This window comes from Nannobrachium achirus (assembly GCF_963921795.1).
Source record: "Nannobrachium achirus genome assembly, chromosome: 1".
NCBI lineage: Eukaryota > Metazoa > Chordata > Actinopteri > Myctophiformes > Myctophidae > Nannobrachium > Nannobrachium achirus.
In genome coordinates, this window is record NC_137810.1 from 30,621,802 (window position 1) to 30,641,349 (window position 19,548).

The 19,548-nt window shown below is 44.1% G+C and overlaps 1 protein-coding gene across 7 annotated transcripts in view; it reads left to right on the top strand.

Annotated features, from left to right (window-relative positions):
* The window catches only part of pde4dip (phosphodiesterase 4D interacting protein), a 106,323-nt gene that overhangs the window by 4,884 nt on the left and 81,891 nt on the right, over positions 1–19,548 (top strand). For 6 of the 7 annotated variants that reach the window (XM_080730271.1, XM_080730269.1, XM_080730270.1 and 3 more), the window contains exons 2-3: positions 6,217–6,269; positions 8,295–8,362. In XM_080730271.1, coding sequence (XP_080586397.1) covers positions 6,217–6,269; positions 8,295–8,362 — 121 coding nt within the window. Of the gene's footprint in view, positions 1–2,618; positions 3,186–6,216; positions 6,270–8,294; positions 8,363–19,548 lie in introns of those variants that run through there. The other variant, XM_080730272.1, reaches the window with a different exon arrangement.

A 19,548-nucleotide genomic window follows, 5' to 3' on the forward strand; every position in this document is an offset into this window, starting at 1 on the left:
AAATGGGATACTGTTTTGTGGGCACAAACACAGGCTTATATAACATTGTTCTATTTTCAAGGGAAATCTGCTTTGCTTCAGATCAGCAGAACAACAATACAACAAATCTTTTCACTCATTGGCACAGCCAAGACAGGTCATCTACTGTAACTGAGACATTAACAGAGACACACCTCCTAACTACTTCAACCATATATTGTTGTCTCCACCAGCCGAAGGCATGGGGGAGAGTATGTTTTCGCCCCTGTCTGTGCGTTTGTGTGTGTGCGCGTCCGTCCGTCTGTTACCAGCTAATCTCCGGCGCCGTTGGCCTGGTCGCTGCCAAACTGTGCACACACTCCCTGGATACCAATTCAGAACCTGTATCCCTATAGTCATGTGATCAAGACGGATCTGTCCGATATTTCATATTCCATCCTAATTGGCCAACATTGGCTTCCAAAGTTTGCAAGATTGGTCCATTTTAAACAAAATGACTTAAATCATGAACGCAGCTTGTGATTACAGAGAAATTCTGCACGCACATTCCCACTAGGTCAAGGAACAAATTACACTCTTTTCATATTGGCCTGTTATTGCGCCACCTGCAGGTCGACTTTTTCCATACACATTTTTTGAACAAAATGCCTCAAATCATGTATGCAGCAGCGTCACATTGCCGTTAAAGGCCAAAGAAGGCACCCTTTTCACATTTAGCGCCACCTACCTCACCTGGTGGAGACCTGTGCTCGGAAGAGCACTGCTTCTAGTTTACTCTCTTTTCCTCCCCTCTACACCAAATCAATTTGGCAAATATAGCCGATCTTCAAGCAAACAACGCATCGCTATTCTCGCTGAATGTTTGCGTAAATTTGGTGAACAGTTGTGAAAATCTGTTTTTCAACTACCTAACCCTAACCCTCAGGCATCAGCACAGAAGATTTCCTTTTGGAAAACAAAAACAACAGACAATAGAATACTATATGGCCCACTCCAACTGCTTTAACTCTGGCTGTATAACAGGCTGAATGGCATATTTGAGAGAAAGGGGAAACTCAAGGACAACTGATCAACGTATGACATCAGTATATAAACTGAACTGACCGACCTATAAGTCACCCAGAGTGAATGAAGGGCTGTTGTTTTCTGTTGCATAACATGCCTGTCTCACTCCCAGTGTAAACTGTGAAGTGCAGGTTTCTCCCCTACAGACCTAGGGGAGTGTACAGACCTGTAGTGCTGCAGGGCAGCTGAGGCTGCCTTCTGGAAATCCAAAAGTAAACTGGCTCAACCTGTGGAATGGTAGGTATGTGGCAGGTATGTGAGTTTGCCACTGAGGATGCCTCCAGAGAGAGAGAGAGAGAGAGAGAGAGCGAGAGCGAGAGAGAAACAGAGAAACAGAAACAGAGAAACAGAGAAATCAACACATTCCAGAATGCTCATATCTATTTACACTCTAGTCATTTTAACACCTCTATGTTTGTTACCTTATCTACAGAGTAACACTAAGGATTTTACTGTGTAAAACGTACACACACACACACACACACACACACACACACACACACACACACACACACACACACACCTACACACACACACACACACACACACACACACACACACGTGCACACACAGAGATAACTCCATGCTGGGAGAGATAGCACAGACACACACAACCACACCCTCCCTGTTTTGAGAAGCACTGAGGAGGAATTTGTGTGCACTGGTATCCAGACGTCCTGTGCTGACTCTGGGCCCAGCGCTGCCTCTGCGATGCTTTGATCCTCGGTTCTCTGCACCAGCATGTTCACTCAGCTGAATATACCGCTTGTCTGTTCCTCTCTGTTCAACACACAGCTTTCCAATGCCCTTTTAACGGGTGGTTTTCCGACGCTGCGATTTAAAGACGTTTGTAATAGGGCTTAGTTAATGCGGTTTCATAAGAGAGAGAGAGACTGATCTATCATTTGTCGTGTCAGTGTGTATATGCATGACTCAGAGGGAGAAATGTATAAAGCGCATTTTAGTTTTTTCTGTGTGGGGAGATTAGCATCTGGCTTGATCCCCTGTTTTACCTGCTGTCAGCCTGTCCCAACAAGTTTCACACACGCATATGTGCACATGCGCACACACACACACACACACACACACACACACACACACACACACACACACACACACACACACACACACACACACACACACATCCAAGAACGTAAATGCACACACACACTTAAGCACAATATAGAGTGGATATGTGCAAGCAAAAGCTCACAAAACCATGCAGGTGTATGTGGGGACACACACGCACGCGCGCACGCACACACACACACACACACACACACACACACACACACACACACACACACACACGCACACACACACACACACACACACACACACACACACACACACACACACACACACACTGCCTCAGCTCCACCCTGTTCTTACCAAATGCCTGGGGCAAATAGTCAATTGACAGTTACGTGAACATTTCACAAGCAACGGCAGGAAGATGTTAGGTTGGTTTGTATGCTTGCTGAACCCCCCTCCCCCCTCCCCACGCGCACGCACACTGTTTGGGAGCATGCTGTTTGGGAGCATGCTGGAACAGATCAGTCCTTCATGCACAACCAGACGGTCACATTCAAAAACACTCTCTGAATGTACCTTTGCTCTGTACTGGTGTTTACCTCCTACTCTGAGCTGCTGGCTGCTGTGTGAGTCTCTCTCTCTCTCTCTCTCTCTCTCTCTCTCTCTGGCCCTGCCACGTCAAATGACTGCCTGGGTGCTTGGCTCAGTCCTCGGGGAGCCTCGCAGGCCGGTCAGCCTGGCTGTGGTCACTGCGCGCTGCGTCTGAGAAGGTTGGTGAGCACTGGAGCAGACCTTCCGACCTCTGTCTGACATGCACAACCGGCTGCTTTGACAGTGATTGGAGACGCGTATGACAGGGTTATCTGCTAATCACCTGCCTGTGGAGGAGATAGTGCTGCGTTTGTTTGTGTCATCACACTGCTCAAGTCAAAACGGATGTGTTCAGGCCAGTGGAATTCAACAGACTGAGGAGGTTATGCTTCTCTAACGCACCGCGAAGGAGATACTGGAGGACGTGGTGCACGTGGAACCTCAAGTGGAGCTTCAAATGTGTTTTCCTGCTCAATCTTTCTGAGAAAAATGAGTGGATTCCTCTATAGAGGAAGGTAAGAATGCTTTGTCTACCAGGTCTTGTGAGAGGAGCTACTGGCGTTCTGAGATGTATAAGAATGCTGCTGTTGTGAAGCTACGCGGTCTTGTGAATGGTGGCTTGCTACTGTTTCTGGTGTGCGATACATGAGTGTGTGTGTGTGTGTGTGTGTGTGTGTGTGTGTGTGTGTGTGTGTGTGTGTGTGTGTGTGTGTGTGTGTGTGTGTGTGTGTGTGCGTGCGTGCGTGTGTGTGTGTGTGTTGTTGGCTTGTTATACAAGATATGGGTCTTACACTCCATTTGGTGGACAATCCTGTGTTAGCTCACATAATTAACTGCCTATTCTCCCAAAGGATTTTTCTTTTTACCTACATCGCTGTTGTGCAGTGGCTACTAATGAAATATGTATGTTATTTGCGCTAATGTTGAAGCTAAACTTTGCTAAGAAGCACAACTGCCTCCTTTCTCATTAATAGGTAACCATGTTAGCACCTGCCAGAGCTAGTTTAAAAATCTGCTGCTGAATCAGCTGGAGGACAGCACTGTTTTACATTTAACCTTGAAGGTGTTTGGACCTTACACTCTTTTTCCCACCTCTTCAACCTAATTCTGATCCCCCTTTTTGCCTTTTAATTGTAATGAATTTGTTTGCATGGCTTTTAGCCTTTTAAGTACTTACTTTCGTAATAAAGTTGTTTATCTCACTATGTATCTGCGTAGGGAGCAAGTTTAACTGGCCTCTTGAATTCCCAACGGCTTCAGAGGAACAAGGCCCTGATCATGTTTTCAGCGCACTCGTTAGCTGCATCGGTGATCAGAACAATTCAAAGAAGCTTTATTGGCATGAGAAAACATACATTTACATTGCCAAAGCAAGTGTCAAAATAAAATAAAAACAGTTGAAAATGGGGAACATGATATACAGTTGGAGGGGGTACAGCATAGTGTAAACAGAGCTATGTTACATTGTGTCATTTTATTGAGTCAACTGCTTAAGAGTTAGAGAGGTGCATTGATGACAACTGCTGAGACACAGGGTCAGCTCTAGCCTGGGGCCAGCCTAGATACTAATGCATCTAGCTAACTAACTGCAGTATCATTCCCTCCTTGTTTTAAAATGGGTCGGGATGTCTAGCTGGCTAGGCTAGGTCAGCTCTCTGGTGGTCCTCCTCTGCATAGGTGCAGTGATGTTACTAGGTTTTCAATGTAATGGGTCCCGGGACCCACAGGTGGTCATTCAAATGGGTCCCAGAAAAGTTTTATGAGTCCTCAATACAATGTTTTCGAGCGCTGTGAGCTTGTAGATCGGCTATTTTCAAAATGTTTGCATATTTCTTATATTTATTTTACAATTTGGCTAATGTTTGAACTTAGAACTACTAAAACTACTAAAACATGTGCCCCTAATGAATTCGGGCGCTCAAAATGGCGTCGGACGTCGGTGAAATCAAAACATTGACATTTCTATCGCCTGTTTAAGACTTTCTACGTGGATCTTATTTGTGTTAACGTAGGGTTAAGTAGGATGCTTTCACCCATGAACAATGGTGGTGTCTGTGGAATTTTAAAATGTTTTTCTTTTACCACGACCCGGTAAATTATTTTAACATGGACTCCAATGGAGGCGCATCCCCGGGACCCGAGGACCATGACATGAATGAGTCCCTGGGCGACTTGAATGAGTTTTTGATGCGGGATGCGCACGTAATGACATCACTGAGGTGCTTAAAGGAGTAGTTCAAAATACGTCAACTGACGTATTTTCTATCAATTTACATACCCCATGAAGCCTTGAAGTTTTTGTTTTTGTTGCTTTCCTGAGCCAATAATTTAATGACAGGGTGGCTAGTCAGTAGGACACTCAATTGAGTGTCCGCTGGTCATCAAATTATGTGTAATTGATAGAAAATAAATCATTTCTTGCGTGAACTACTCCTTTAAGGCTATTGTCACACACACACACACACACACACACACACACACACACACACACACACACACACACACACACGTCACACACACACACACACACACACACACACACACACACGTCACACACACACACACACACACACACACACACACACACACACACACACACACACACACACACACACACGGGACTCTATTGTAAAATAGTCAAGTGTAGACATTGCACAAAAAGCTGTTGATTCATTCTTTGTTCAAATGGACAGGAGAAAGCTCAATAATATATTATGCTCTCATTGACATAAGTCTCCTGTGTCTGTCTGATCTTTTAAGTCAAAGCAGGTCTGCACAGCCCCAGTGTGATCAGCTTTGCCTTAATCCGCCCCATTGATTATTCATGAAAGGCTCTGGTGTGGTGCTAATGGGGAGGAAATGCTGCACGAGTGCCGCTAATCTTTCCATTTAAAAAAAATCCATCTCATTCTGCAACTTCAAGTTGTGTTTAGACAGCACTACGGTTGACGTTGGAAGCATTACCTGAGTAAATTGTCTCACTCTGAGGTGATCTTGTTTTACAGTAATATACCATGCATAAACAAGAGCTGACAAAGTGTGGTTCATTTAATGTATTCAGGGCAATGAAATCCAAGAAAACCGTTGCTTAGACTAGAGGCGGTCATGGCCCGCCGCTAGTCTGCCAGTGTGTGCTTTGTTTACTGCCTGCCGCTGTGAGTGAGTGATGGCAGTGTGACTTGCAGCCGGTGCTGACTCAGTTTCCACCATCAGTGTGTGAGTGTTCCCTCTGTCACTGGGAAGATCTCCACACAGCCCTGTTGCTCCCTTGCTTATTGTGTGGACTATTTTTACTCTGCGCTTCAGAATGACCTCATTGAGAGTCTGTGTGGAAGGTGGACACAAGAAATACGCTCAGGTAGGGTGGACCACAGATAGTTATTGGGCGAAAAACGTGTTATGCGTGAACAAAACACACCAATTTAACAGAAACAGGTTTAAAAGTGTGAGTATATTCAGGAATTAGCACAACAGTTTAGTCATCTATTTAGGTCAGGAATGTTCCGTCAGTAAGTTAGCGTGTCTAATGGTTGTCTCTTGTTTCAGACATTGTGCTGGAGAAAAACGCGCCAGGCCTAACAGCTTAGGCCCCTCCACAGGTGAGTGTGTCACTGTCTTCACATACTTTACAATAATGCTACACTGTCATTATAATAATAGCTCTATGTAAATAGAGCTTAGAGGATGTAAACATGTATCCATATCTGTCTCTGTATCCTCTTTCACGGCCTCTCTCTTTCTACAGTACCTCCCTGTGTCTTTCTAGCCCTCTTTCTATTTCTGTGGGATACGAGTAAATCTCACTTTCTGCTTGATACACTTTTTACACTGAATGGGCCTTTTAAATGTCTTTCCTCCCTGCCCTTTTTGTTAAATAAACATCTCATCGCACTTTCATAACAGCTCATGTTTACACCAACTGGCTATTTGTAAGAACTTTACAACTCAATTTAGGCTTGTCTGAATTACACTGTAGTGTTACCCTGTTGAAAGAAAGTGTCGGGAATGCCCCCCACCCTGTTCCCTTGTATGTATGTATTTTAGTATGTAAGTTGAAAGTTTTGTTTTATTTGACAGGGACCGTGCTCATTAATGGACATGTCAGTTTTCACTTCAATGTAAATGAGCCAGAGTTAGCCAGCCGTAGGCTAATTTTCATCTGTGGTCCCTGGACCCCCCTTGGTGGTGATCAACCCCCCAATCCAACCCTTGAGTGCCAAGCAGGGAGGCATTGGGTCCCATTTTTATAGTCTTTGGTATGACCCGGCCGGGGAATTGAACCCCCGACCTCCCAGTCTCAGGGCGGACACTCTAACCACAAGGCCACTGATGTGTCTTGGGGTGTGTGTGTATGTGCTGCACACTACACCTGCATGCACACTGCATGCCTCTGTGAATAAAGCACAGTATCCGTGTGCGTGTGCGCATGTGTGTGCGTGCGTGCGTGCATGCATTTGTGCGTGGAACAGGTATGGGACGGGTTGTTTATTTGTATCCTGTACCATGCTACAGCTATTAAAAAACAGGCTCCATTCCAGGACACATCTTCCCTACACGCAACAGAACAGCTTTTTTAATCATCTTTAATGAGCACAATTTTAAAGAACTGTCAGAACACGGTGCTTTGCCAATGGTTCCCTTGATTATGCCCCTCGGGATGTGCCCCTGTAAACCACCCCGCCTCAACCCTGCTATGACCCAAATGCCCCATGCTTTTTAAAGAAATAAAACACTCGTCGTTGTTTAAATCCCTCCTGTGCGAAATTCAACTGGAATGTCTACTGCCCTTTGAGCCAGGATAAAGTTTGGCTTTGAAACGTCCTGAGACCCCTGGAAAGGTTTCAGCTGGACCGGAACACACCGTGTCGGGGGAGAGGGGAGGAAGGGGGGAGGCAGCCCATATATCCAGGTTTAATAGGGTAATAATGAGGCTATGTTTGATCAGAACCTCCCTGTTATGAGGTCTGAGAGACACTCCGCAGAGAGCTCCACTACGCCTCAAGTGTTTTGATTTCAGCCCAGTAATGTTGGACTGATAGTTCTCAGTGTACTGTGGAGCTTTGCGGATGGTCGGTTAATTTAACTTAACTCAGACTCAGAGCATAAAATGTTTATGCTCTCATTGTTATAAATGGACAAATTAACATTGTTGTTTTTACACTGGATTTATATTACTGTGTACAAAACCTTTTGGAACATAATTAAAACTTGACTAAAAGGCAATTCATAATATCTGTGCACTTGAAAAGGCGCTGTAACGGCCTGATTTATGGATGAGACATTTTCTAGTGTGCGTGTCGGCCAAAACATTCTAATAACGCCACGTGGTCATTAGAATTTATCTCTGTATCCCAGGATTTTTCACTCTCTGGGAGATCTGTTCAGTTTTGTGAAATTGTGTTGAAAGAAAACATTGACTGGACTACTGGATAAGACAAGCATCTCCCTGCACGCCGCCTCATCCAAGTTAAAATCCCACTAGAAGCTTATGTCCGGTCTTTACTATGTTTCTCTCTTTCCCTGCAGTTTAAATAAAAGTAAATGGAGTGTTCATTATCCTTTATCATAATGCTGTATTTCATTATTACACTGATTCACCTATTCAATTTCCTGTCCGCCCCCAGATCTCATGTGTGACGAGACAGATAAAGGCCCACCTTTACAGATGCACAGCCTCCGAGAGTTTGAACAGGTAGGAACATGTCTTGTCTCTCATCATCTATGCTACAGTGCTTCCAAATGTAGCGTCGTATATCAAATGTGGAGTTATATATCAAAGGGTTTGACGCTTATTACAAATATACAGTATGTATAGATGTCAGATCAATATTCAGACAGTGAAATTGATTTACAATAGTTGTAGAATGTATTTATTTAATGAACACGAGGCTTTGGTATTGTTAACCTAGCAGCACACTATGTGTGAGCCAGTAGAGAAGAGATGTCCAGGCCTGTCTTTGGTAATGACTAGCTAGGTGTGTTTGTGTGATGATGTGGCAACTGAAAATCTTTAACTATACACACCATCTCCTGACGCCTCTCCCCAATCCCTATCATTTCACTCCAGTCTTGTTACGTCATTGTACTTCCCTCTGCAAAGATCCTTGCATGACAGTGACAAAATGGTTGTAAAGTCAAACACCCACACTGCCTCTCAAAATCTCGCATATGGAGAGAGAGAGAGAGAGAGAGAGAGAGAGAGAGAGAGAGAGAGAGAGAGAGAGAGAGGCGGGCATACATGACTATGTTTAAGATGTAGAAGAGGAATAGCCTCGTAATGAAACACATGCACAGCCTCTCGCTTATGCTTTTTCGAATCCAAAACTTTTGCATGTTAAAGCGATGCAGCTGTGTATACTATGTCTGGTGTCATTTTTGAATGGTGGGGAGAGAGAGAGCAAGACAAGCATGAGAGGGCAAGTGAGATGAGAGATGGAGAGCGAGGGAGAGAAAGAGCAAGGCAATGGTGGAAGAATGAAGGCTAGTTTCCACCTCTCTGGTCCTGTGCCAAGGTAATGGTTTCTGGGAGCTGTGCCAGGTGCATTATGGTTCTGATATCACTCTGGTGCTTGCTTCTATTACCATGCCCCCTCCATGAAGGACAGGGCGACATGGGGAGGGAGGCAGCTCTGTAATTCAATTGGGGAGGCAAGTAGGAAGGTGTGTGTGTCTGTGTGTGTGTGTGTGTGTGTGTGTGGCTGGCTGGCTCAGAGTTAAGTGTTGGAGTTTGCAGAAAAAAGGTGGGATAAACAACTTAAAGGTAAAATGGAACACGTTTTGTTATATCAAATGGAACGGGATATGGAAAATATTCCCCTGTATCCCACATGAGCTCAGGACACAGAACAAAGACACCGCTTCTCTTTCTCAGTCAAACTGATATTTTGATTCTTGGAACGGATTCTTGAAACCTTACACTTCAGTGGAAGTGTTTCCACGGCTTTGCACCTCAATGTCCAGTTTGCCATTTGAATTCTGCCATTGTATATAGAACGACACTACCCATAGATGTCATGGGATTGTGAACATACCAGGCTTCTTCCCATAGTGCTAACTTGGTCTTGAAATGCATCATGTACAAAATATACAGTTCTGCATGCAGATTCTCATATTTGTAAGTGATTAAAAATGCATCTTAAAACACAGTGCACTCTCTGATGAGAGACCTTTACGTAATAGTACTTAATATCTCCAAACCATTCTTCTGAACACGTTTAATTGTCAGGTTACAAGTAACAAGCAGTGTGTTTCGTCTGCAAGGGGAATTCATATATTATTCGACTGATCTGGCTTTGAGCTTATGACTGGTGCCAACGCACGACAAATTGGAATATGACTTGAGAGTTTGAAAAGGACGCAGGGTGGGAATTGAAGCATGTCGCTGGTTTCTTGGACTCTCCACTACAGCGTCTCAAGAAACCACAGAGCCGAGCTGGCTCAGGGTTATAATGAATCATCAAGGAAATCTCGGCAACTGTGCATAATTAAGGGAATAAAATCTCACTACACAGCATGTTTTGTTCATTAGGAGTTCATTGAGGAGGGGTGAGGCGTGTGAGTTTTGGACAGAGGAGGCGCTGCAGTAAGACACAGGCAGGGCCATGTTGGATCTGGAGGCTGTGTGTATGGCAGGCAGCGGACGGCCTGCCTTTGAAGTGTGCCTGCGACTGGCCCACTGGGGCTGGGGGCTGGGGGGATGAGTCATGCTTTGCAGATAGAGAAACCCACCCAGACTGGGAGAGAACCCAGAGACTGCATGACTGGAGGAGAAAGAGAAGGTTTTGTGCGTTTCAACTGGTGCGATGCGATGATGTAGCCTAGTGCTACACTACAAAGTGTTACTGTTCCATGAAATAAAATTATATATTTACATGCTAGCTTTTTACAGAAGAATAACATTTTGGCCACAAATTATATAGTATAGTGATATAGTATCTCATTTGTGGCCAAAATGTTGTTTTGTTTATCCATAGGATTACGTGCAGTGCCAGTTATCACCCTCCCCTCACAGCTTCCCTCCCCTGAACGTGGGCCAAAAGTGTTCGTGTTTATCTTTATAGTCTGTGGTTATTAAGGAGGCAGTGGTTCTCAACCTGTGGGTCGGGACCCCCAGGGGGGTCCCCAAATAATTTTGGGGGGTCCCCGGATGATTAACTTAATGTGCAACATTGTTTTCTCACTCAACAGTAAACAAACTAACAAAGTTTAAGTGCATAGAGGGTGTCTCCCCATCCTTAAGTGACAATTTGAGGACAATTTGAATACCTCTTAAATTACTAATTTAACCTTGGCCAAACTGTCAAATATTAGAGACATAAAATAGCCGATCTATTCTACATGCATGTAGATCTGCTATTTTCACAATAGAACTGTGTTATACAAAATGTAATGCCTCAACTCTTAAATGGTGCATTTATATAGCGCTTTTATCCAAGGCGCTTTACATAGATTGTGCATTACATTCACCAATTCACACACCGGTGGCAGAGGAAACCATGCAAGGCACCAACCTACTCACCGGGAGCAACTAGGGGTTCAGAGTCTTGCTCACGGACCCTTCGACATTAACTCAGGGGGAGCCCGGATTCGAACTGTGCTCTAATAACGGTTTCTCTACCCCTGAGCTATGCCGCCCCTTAGTGCTCGTCAGGGTGGGGTGGGGGGGTCCCCAGTTGAAATATGATTATTTTGGGGGTCGCGGCCTGAAAAGGTTGAGAACCACTGTATTAGGGTATCAGATTACCATTTATACCAGATTGGAGACGGACTGGATGTTATTTTCCTAGATTTACCTACAGCTCTCACACTGATTCACTGACACATGCTTGTGAGTTGTGACATAACAGCCAGGTTCCTGTCTGCCTCATTCTGCTGGTTCATGTTCATCGATCATTCATTGTCCTTGTAGTTTTGCACAGTTTTTCTGACAGTGGTTGTGTACAGTGTTATACATTTCAGACGGCTCCTCTCATTTTAATAGAGCAGTCTGGATTATTGAATCCAGGTTATGGTTTCTGGGCATTTATGTCCCACTGTGGTGTGTTGTGTGTGTGTGTGTGTGTGTGTGTGTGTGTGTGTGTGTGTGTGTGTGTGTGTGTGTGTGTGTGTGTGTGTGTGTGTGTGTGTGTGTGTGTGTGTGTGTGTGTGTGTGTGTGTGTGTGTGTGTGTGTGTGTAGTGTAAGAGTGCATACCTGATACGTACAGTGTGTTCTTTCTCCATATTTATGTCAGTTTAAAGACTCAATTTTCTCTCATGCTCACTGGATGAAACATGAACCTGCCATTTCAGCGTTTATAACTGTCAAACATCCCCATTTCTGGGGTTTACTATATATTTATATTTAGGCTATATATATTTATATATATAATACAAAATAGCTTTCTCTTATAGCCTTTATTAGTCCATTGGAGAAATTGAAAGCACATGGTCGTCTATAAATGTGAGCAGCCACAGAGACATGACATATAGAAGGATTGAAAAAGGTTTGTGTGTGTGTGTGTGTGTGTGTGTGTGTGTGTGTGTGTGTGTGTGTGTGTGTGTGTGTGTGTGTGTGTGTGTGTGATTGAGTGAGTGGGGATTCAGCCATTAAAACCTCAGGACAAATTAGGGTTGTTAATCTGTTATTTTGCCCCGGTCTCAGCGTTCACAACTACAAAGCCACATGCACTAAGAAAGGTCTGTCAAAGTTGGATTACCATTTCAGAGTGGCAGTAATAGTACAGTCCCTGTTGAACACACGCTATACCCACACATACTGTACTGTAGAGAAACACTAAGCCAACAGCCAGGTGGTTTGCAATGAAGAATGAATATAATCAATCAATTTTTTCTTTTCTTTTCTTTTTTCGTTGAAGAAAACTACACGGCACTATCATTCTGAATATCCTGTTCATGTTTCTTTTCTGTCTTTCGCCTAGTTTTTGTTCATACATTTGCAAATAGGCCTGGACTGTGCATGGTGTGTGTGTGTGTGTGTGTGTGTGTGTGTGTGTGTGTGTGTGTGTGTGTGTGTGTGTGTGTGTGTGTGTGTGTGTGTGTGTGTGTGTGTGTGTGTGTGTGTGTGTGTGTGTGTGCGTGCGTGCGTGCGTGCGTGCGTGCGTGCATCATGCATGTGTGTACATGTGTATGCGTACCTGTACCGGTATATGTGTATTTTTGTGCCTGCACAGTAAAACCCTCTCTCTGTTCATATAAATCAATAGTATAAAAATGTACCCATTTTATTGGGAAAGTCCTGTTCTGGCGAAGCCCGAACTGGCGAAGTGGGGATTTGTCTCCTACCGTAGCGATCTGGCGAATCGATTGTCCACGACACTGCAAGCGGCGCGAAGGCCAGCGGACCTTGGTCCTGCTCTTCGCCCCCGAGCGCCGCAGGCGCGAGTGGCCGCGAAGAGCGGGCCAGGGCCGCGCGGCCGGCGGAGCGCCGCGCGAGTTACGAAGCCGTGGTGAATGCAATCGTTATATTTATGCCCAGGCCGTAAGGCCTGGGCAAGCGCACGATAAACGCCCTGTCCAGAAGACGTTCGCCAGATCGCTACGGTATCGGACATTTCCCCACTTCGCCAGTTCGGGCTTCGCCTAAAAGGTACGTGCCCATTTTATTTGGTGATTAATCGCTTCAGAGTTCTTTTTTTGTAACTTAAGATTTTTTTTTTTTTTTCAGAACATGATAGATAATGTAATATTACCAAATAAGCACATCATTTCAACACAACATTTGTTCCCCAACCCCCCTCATCCCCATTTACGGCTAATTAAAAACAAAAAAAAAATCATTATAGTAACAACAGTTGCACATACTCATACTACTCATATACTCAGACTTTAATTGATAGAGAATTGTACTATGCGAGTTGGCTTCTCCAGCTCTGTGCGGTAATGCTTTAAACATAGCAATAGCCATATTGGGTAAAGGGAGTGCACACTAATTTATGATTACCCTCACTCAAACTAATTTATGATTATCCTCACTCAAACTAATTTATGATTACCCTCACTCAAACACATAACAATGTTTATCTGTCCAGCTAGCCCTCCAGATTATACATGATATGAACTGGAAGATAACCCTCAGGTTGAAAGGTTCACTTGTCAGTGATTTAGCATTAGCAATGGGATGGATAGGCAGTGCACTGGTGCCATGCATTGAAAATACCAATGGCATTTAATTTAATTAATTTCAGGTGTGAGTGTGTGTAAGGTATTTACATTAGAATCAGCAACTGCTTTTCAAGCCTTTGAGTGTCTATATTGTGCCGAGTCTGGCATTTTTATCTGAGAGAAAAATTTTGAACTTTGGGAGTTTGTATGAGCATTTAAGAGTTCCACGAGTTTTCAGATGAAAATATTAATAATATATATACTTTGGTGGACACATGGCCATAGGGAATCGGGAAGTAAGTGTTTGTCTTGCCCTGTTTCCCACTCATCATTCTGTGGTGGTTACCAAGGGAGTCGACCTCATCCTCTAACTGGCCCCTGGTCACCACGACCTTGTTTCCTTAATTTTTAATAGTCAAATAAAACAAATTGGGTTTGTGGTTGTGATCAGAACAGAACTATATTATTGTAGGGGATCATAATAAGTCATTTTTATGGGGCTTGAGTTCTCTGTCCAATGTCGTAAAAAATAAAAATAACATAAAATTAATGACTTACTCTCCATCCTCTACTGGATGGTGGATTCAGCCTCAGATTCATTCTGGTTGGATTATTGAGGGTTTCTTTTTATTGAGTTCTCCAGTGCTGAACACGATGTCGTCGTCCAGGCTGATGGCTCTGATTACTGCAGAAGCCTCTGGTTTCACTGGAGCAGCACTCACACACTGACAGGCCCACTGATCAATACATCAGCTCAGCTTTCAGCTCATCCCCCGCCATATCCGCCCTGCTGCTGTAACTAGAGTTAGCTGCCTTATAGCCTGATCCCTGTTTCTTTCTCTCTCACACACACACACACACACACGCACGCACACACGCATGTACACGCACACACGCACGCACGCACTCACGCACGCACACACACACACACACACACACACACACACACACACACACACACACACACACATTCTTGTTCAATTTCAACAAGAATGAAAGGCATCTAAAACGCTTTTTTATCACATTTCCCCTACAATCTGTGGTATTTGGAGAATTGAGACGCGTGTGCATGCGTTGTCTGCACACACACACACACACACACACACACACACACACACACACACACACACACACACACACACACACACACACACACGCGCACACACACCACAGTGCTGTTTCTGCATCTTTTAAAACCATTGCAGTCAAAAAGTTGTATTTGTATTTATATTTCATTACAGTTTTAACCACACAAACATTAGCATTCCTATTTGTGTTTGAATATTGAGCAAAAAAATAACAGATTTACAAGTTAACGACGCATTGCAAGCTTGCTAATTTTAGTTGAAGAGATTTTGCGTGTAGAGGGTGAAAAAGGAGTTGGCCTAGAATAGACCCCTGGTTGACCGTGGTCAGATAAATATATAGGGATTAAGTGTTTAAACCTGCATACAAAACCCTTGATTAGGGCTGTCACAATTATTACATAATCGTCTAATCGCAATTATTTTACATAATCACGATTATTTTTCATAATCGTCATAATCGTGAATGTTGAAAATGTTTCATATACATATTTTTTTTAAGTAAAAAATTGTGGAAATAGCAGATCCACAAGCTCACAACGTGTCGCGGTGAGCTTGTAGATCGGCTATTTCCACTATCAATGTTATTTTTTAAGTAGAAAGTTGTCGAATATGTCCATAATTTCTTTGTATATTTAGGTTATGTGTCATATCTGCCATGTGCAACTTCAAAGCCTAAAAGCCAAACAGAAATGTAATTATCAACGACAAAAACACTCAATTATTTGAGTGACAATTAATCGTCATGTAAAATGTCATATCGTGACAGCCCTACCCTTGATGAAGTTTAATGTTGGGCTCTATAGACAGATATTGTCATAGAGCCTATTGTCTGCCCTCCCTCAGCAAACCTGTTGGGGGGGGGGGGGGGGGGGTCAGTTGATGTTGAGTCCAGAAATTGGTACAAAGCTGCACTATAGCACCACCATCTGGACAGAAAATGAGACCAGAGAGAGAAAGAAAGTGAGAGAAAGAAGTCAGTGTACAAGTACATACACACACACACAGCGCAGTGCCTGCTAGACTTTGTTAATTGCTCCCAGGCGGGAGCAATAAATCTGTGCTCCTCTTCAGCGGGTCAGAGAAGACATATTGACTTGATCATGGCGTCGGTCATGGATGATAATTGTTCACTTAATGTGTGTATGGTAACCTGCTTCCACCACCCTCCTGATGGTAATGCACTCGTTATTATAGCCATTATATCCACTGAAAGCGGCTCTTTATTGGTTGTGCTTTAATCACCTTCTGACATCGCTATTTTGGGCATGTCCTTGTAGGTGAAAATTCCCCCAAAATTTCAAAAGATAAATAAATCAATTACAAAACAACAGCAACCCAAAAATATCAACATTGTGTGTGTGTGTGTGTGTGTGTGTGTGTGTGTGTGTGTGTGTGTGTGTGTGTGTGTGTGTGTGTGTGTGTGTGTGTGTGTGTGTGTGTGTGTGTGTGTCTATACATTGTGTTGCTCCTGTCATAATGTATGGCAGCGTAAAATCAGCTTTAGTGCCGCTGCAGGCCGGGCACCTCACAATCACTTTGTATCACTTTGTATCACAGTGAATGTGTGTGTGTGTGTGTGTGTGTGTGTGTGTGTGTGTGTGTGTGTGTGTGTGTGTGTGTGTGTGTGTGTGTGTGTGTTTACGTCACAAGCATGCATGAATACAATATGTGCATTAATGCATGTTTGTAGTTTTTTTCATTGCCTCATAGTGTGTGTGTGTGTGTGTGTGTGTGTGTGTGTGTGTGTGTGTGCGTGTGTGTGTGATGTGTGTTTTTTCTTACTTGGGAGATATTTATGTTTTGCATTTCCACATTTCCCCTCCTGAGGCCGCAAATCATATGGAAACACTTACAAACAAAAAAGGCAGGAGAACAGAAAAAGAAGAAAAAAAAATGTATTTTTATGAATCACTCTTGTACTTAGTGGCAAGCTAGATCCTGCAATTACCCGACAATAAAGCCAACCTTCTCTGCTAGGGTCAGAGAAGGCAGAGAAAACCACACTCCCTGTATCTGACCAATCTCGTCACAGAGCCTCCGCACTGCAAATGGATGGAAAATATAGGAGAGAGTAAACATTACGGTCAGATCCGCTGATTTAATAAGACAAGCACTATTGACTGAGCGTTGGCCTCGCCCACTCTTGACTGACAGCACAATTGATGGCAGTTTGTTCGAGGTGGGAGAAAACAGGGGGGAAAGGGTAAGGCGTTTTCAGATCACTGAAGCAAATGTGAATGATTAAATGTATCCTGTTGCTGTGATGTGCCAACTGTAATAACTCCCGGGCCATGTTGTGAAATATAGCACAGGACCAGAGGGCCACCGGGCCCAACTCGCAGCCAATGGGTGATTTGTTCAATTCAAACATGGCAGATAGTGAGCTGGCAAATCGGTTTCCTCTCTCTTGCATTTTGCTTAATATACATACTTTACAAGGTAGATTATTTGGAATTATTTCTACACACAAAAATAAACAGTCCTTATTTGGCTGTGTGCATGCCTTGCCCACCATCCCCCTTAAAATGACCCTGGGCTCGTTGTCGGGTGGTGGTATTGCTTGACGAACGAGACATAAAAACAAGAAGAAATTTAGACATTATTGTCCCAGTATGGCACCGGAGCCCTAAAATTGGAGCATTACAGTTCTTGAGCAGTAGCGTATGTCAGGCTGTTACGATGAACATGAATAATATTGTTGAAAATCCTCACTCCACATGTGTTGCATTCACAGCGCTGACAAAACTGTCCTCTCCTCGTTATTGTTTCCCCCCTGGGGAGGGGGATGCAAACCCATTGGAAAGCTTTTACATGGAGCGTTATTGAAAATCAAGTATTTGAAACTTAGCGAGCTACATGTCGCACAAATCAAAGCTTTGTTTGGGGCACATTGCGGAAAATAACGTTGAAAGAGTACGAAAACTGCTGGAAATTGGGAAAAAAAGGAAATCAAATATGACCCAAGTATCAAATCGACGTCGTAAATTTTACGTATTAGTTGGACAGCTGCTTGGAAATCTTTGGATCGTCCTTCACATAACATCCTAAGAGCTGGCGCGGGGAATCGCTCTCTATCGAAAACACCTAGTCATTAGGACAGGAAATTGAATTGAGATTTTTATGGGGTTCTTTTTGTATCTCTTCACTCTTGCTCCTCAAGCTTCAGTAGGCGTGTTTCCCATCAAGCCCGGTTGGTTGTTGTAACGTATTACCCACGGTCTGACTGATGGTCTCCATATGTTATTGTTTTATAGAGTCGCTCCACAGGCTGGTAATGACCAGATCTGTCTGTAATCAAAGACATCTCTCTATCATTCTCTCTGGCTCTATCTGACTCTCTGTCTCTCTCTCCCTCTTTCACTCTCTCTGTCTCTCCCTGTATGTGCTGGGGATAAGTTACATAGGGTTGTGAAAGGGCGACATGTGCACTGCAGGCCTTGCAATAGACAGACATAACCTCCCCTCCCACCCTCCCTCCCTGCCTGCCTCCCCTTCCCTCCGCCTGCCCGCCCTCACATACCAGAGAAAACGGGCCCGCTTGCCAGAAAACAGGATAGAAAGATCCCAACTTGGAACTCATACATACGTGGCCATGTGTCATCATTTATTTCCAATGAGGGGTTCCTGGAAGTGGCGCATTAGAATGGGGTGTTGAAACCGAGAGTTTCGTTGGGGACAGGTGCTTCTATTCGTAAGCCCGTGAGACTTATTTGTGATTGAGGGAGCCTTTAAATGGAATAATTGCTATCGGGGTGTGTGTGAGTGTGTGTGTGCGTGTGTGTGTGTGTGTGTGTGTGTGTTGCTGGGGGTGTGGTGGAAGAACAGGAGCACCGAGGAGAGACTCCCGATTTTCATCAGATACTTTTACTCTCTCCTCTCCCTCTCATCTCTGCTACCTGGAATCTTCCCTTCTTGTCTTTTGTCCGCAGCACTGCTGTCCTATCGCTCTGCCGCAATGTCTCTCTCGTGATTGGTCCCTCAAGTTCTGTATCCTGTCCCTTGTCCTCGCTCTCGTATTGTCCCTCTGGGCCCCACAATATATTTCCATGCCACCAAGAAAAAGGAATGCATGCCAACTAATGTCATTAGACTGTTGAACAATCCATTGTGGGTCTCTTTGTTTCCCAGTCAGAGCCATCTCGCTGAGGTCATGATAGGTAATAAGCCCTCTGACAGTGAGGGTCCACAGCCCCTGCTGGGAGAGACTTAAGTGGCATGAGATCATGTTTTTTACATAAGCCTCTCCCCGGACCGGGCGGCGTGTCCAGGGAGGGAGATTGCCTGTGAGTCTGTGGAATGGCAGTAATCCTCCGTTTTAAAACATATCAGGAGTTGTTCCCCTTTCTCCCTTTCTTTTTTAAAACGGCTTTCGGCCCAAGTGCCCTCTCCTCTCCAACCCCTGTGAAAACACTTTCATTGCCAGTGAAACATTAGAATTGAACCATCAAACTCCCTGTTAAAGGCGCTGCTGCTGCAGTCCCCCGCTGTGGGATGCTGAGAAGGGCTGGGGTACTTATGGCAGTGTCCTGGAAGAACCTCGCATCTCCAGCGTTTTGCCTGGTTTTTATTGTAATTCACAGCTGACGTGGTCCCCTCGCGTTTATAAGACATTTCAAGATGTCAGGACTCGAGCTCAACTATAATTCACTACAGAGAGTTCCAAAAGTTTTATTATAAATCCCCAAATAA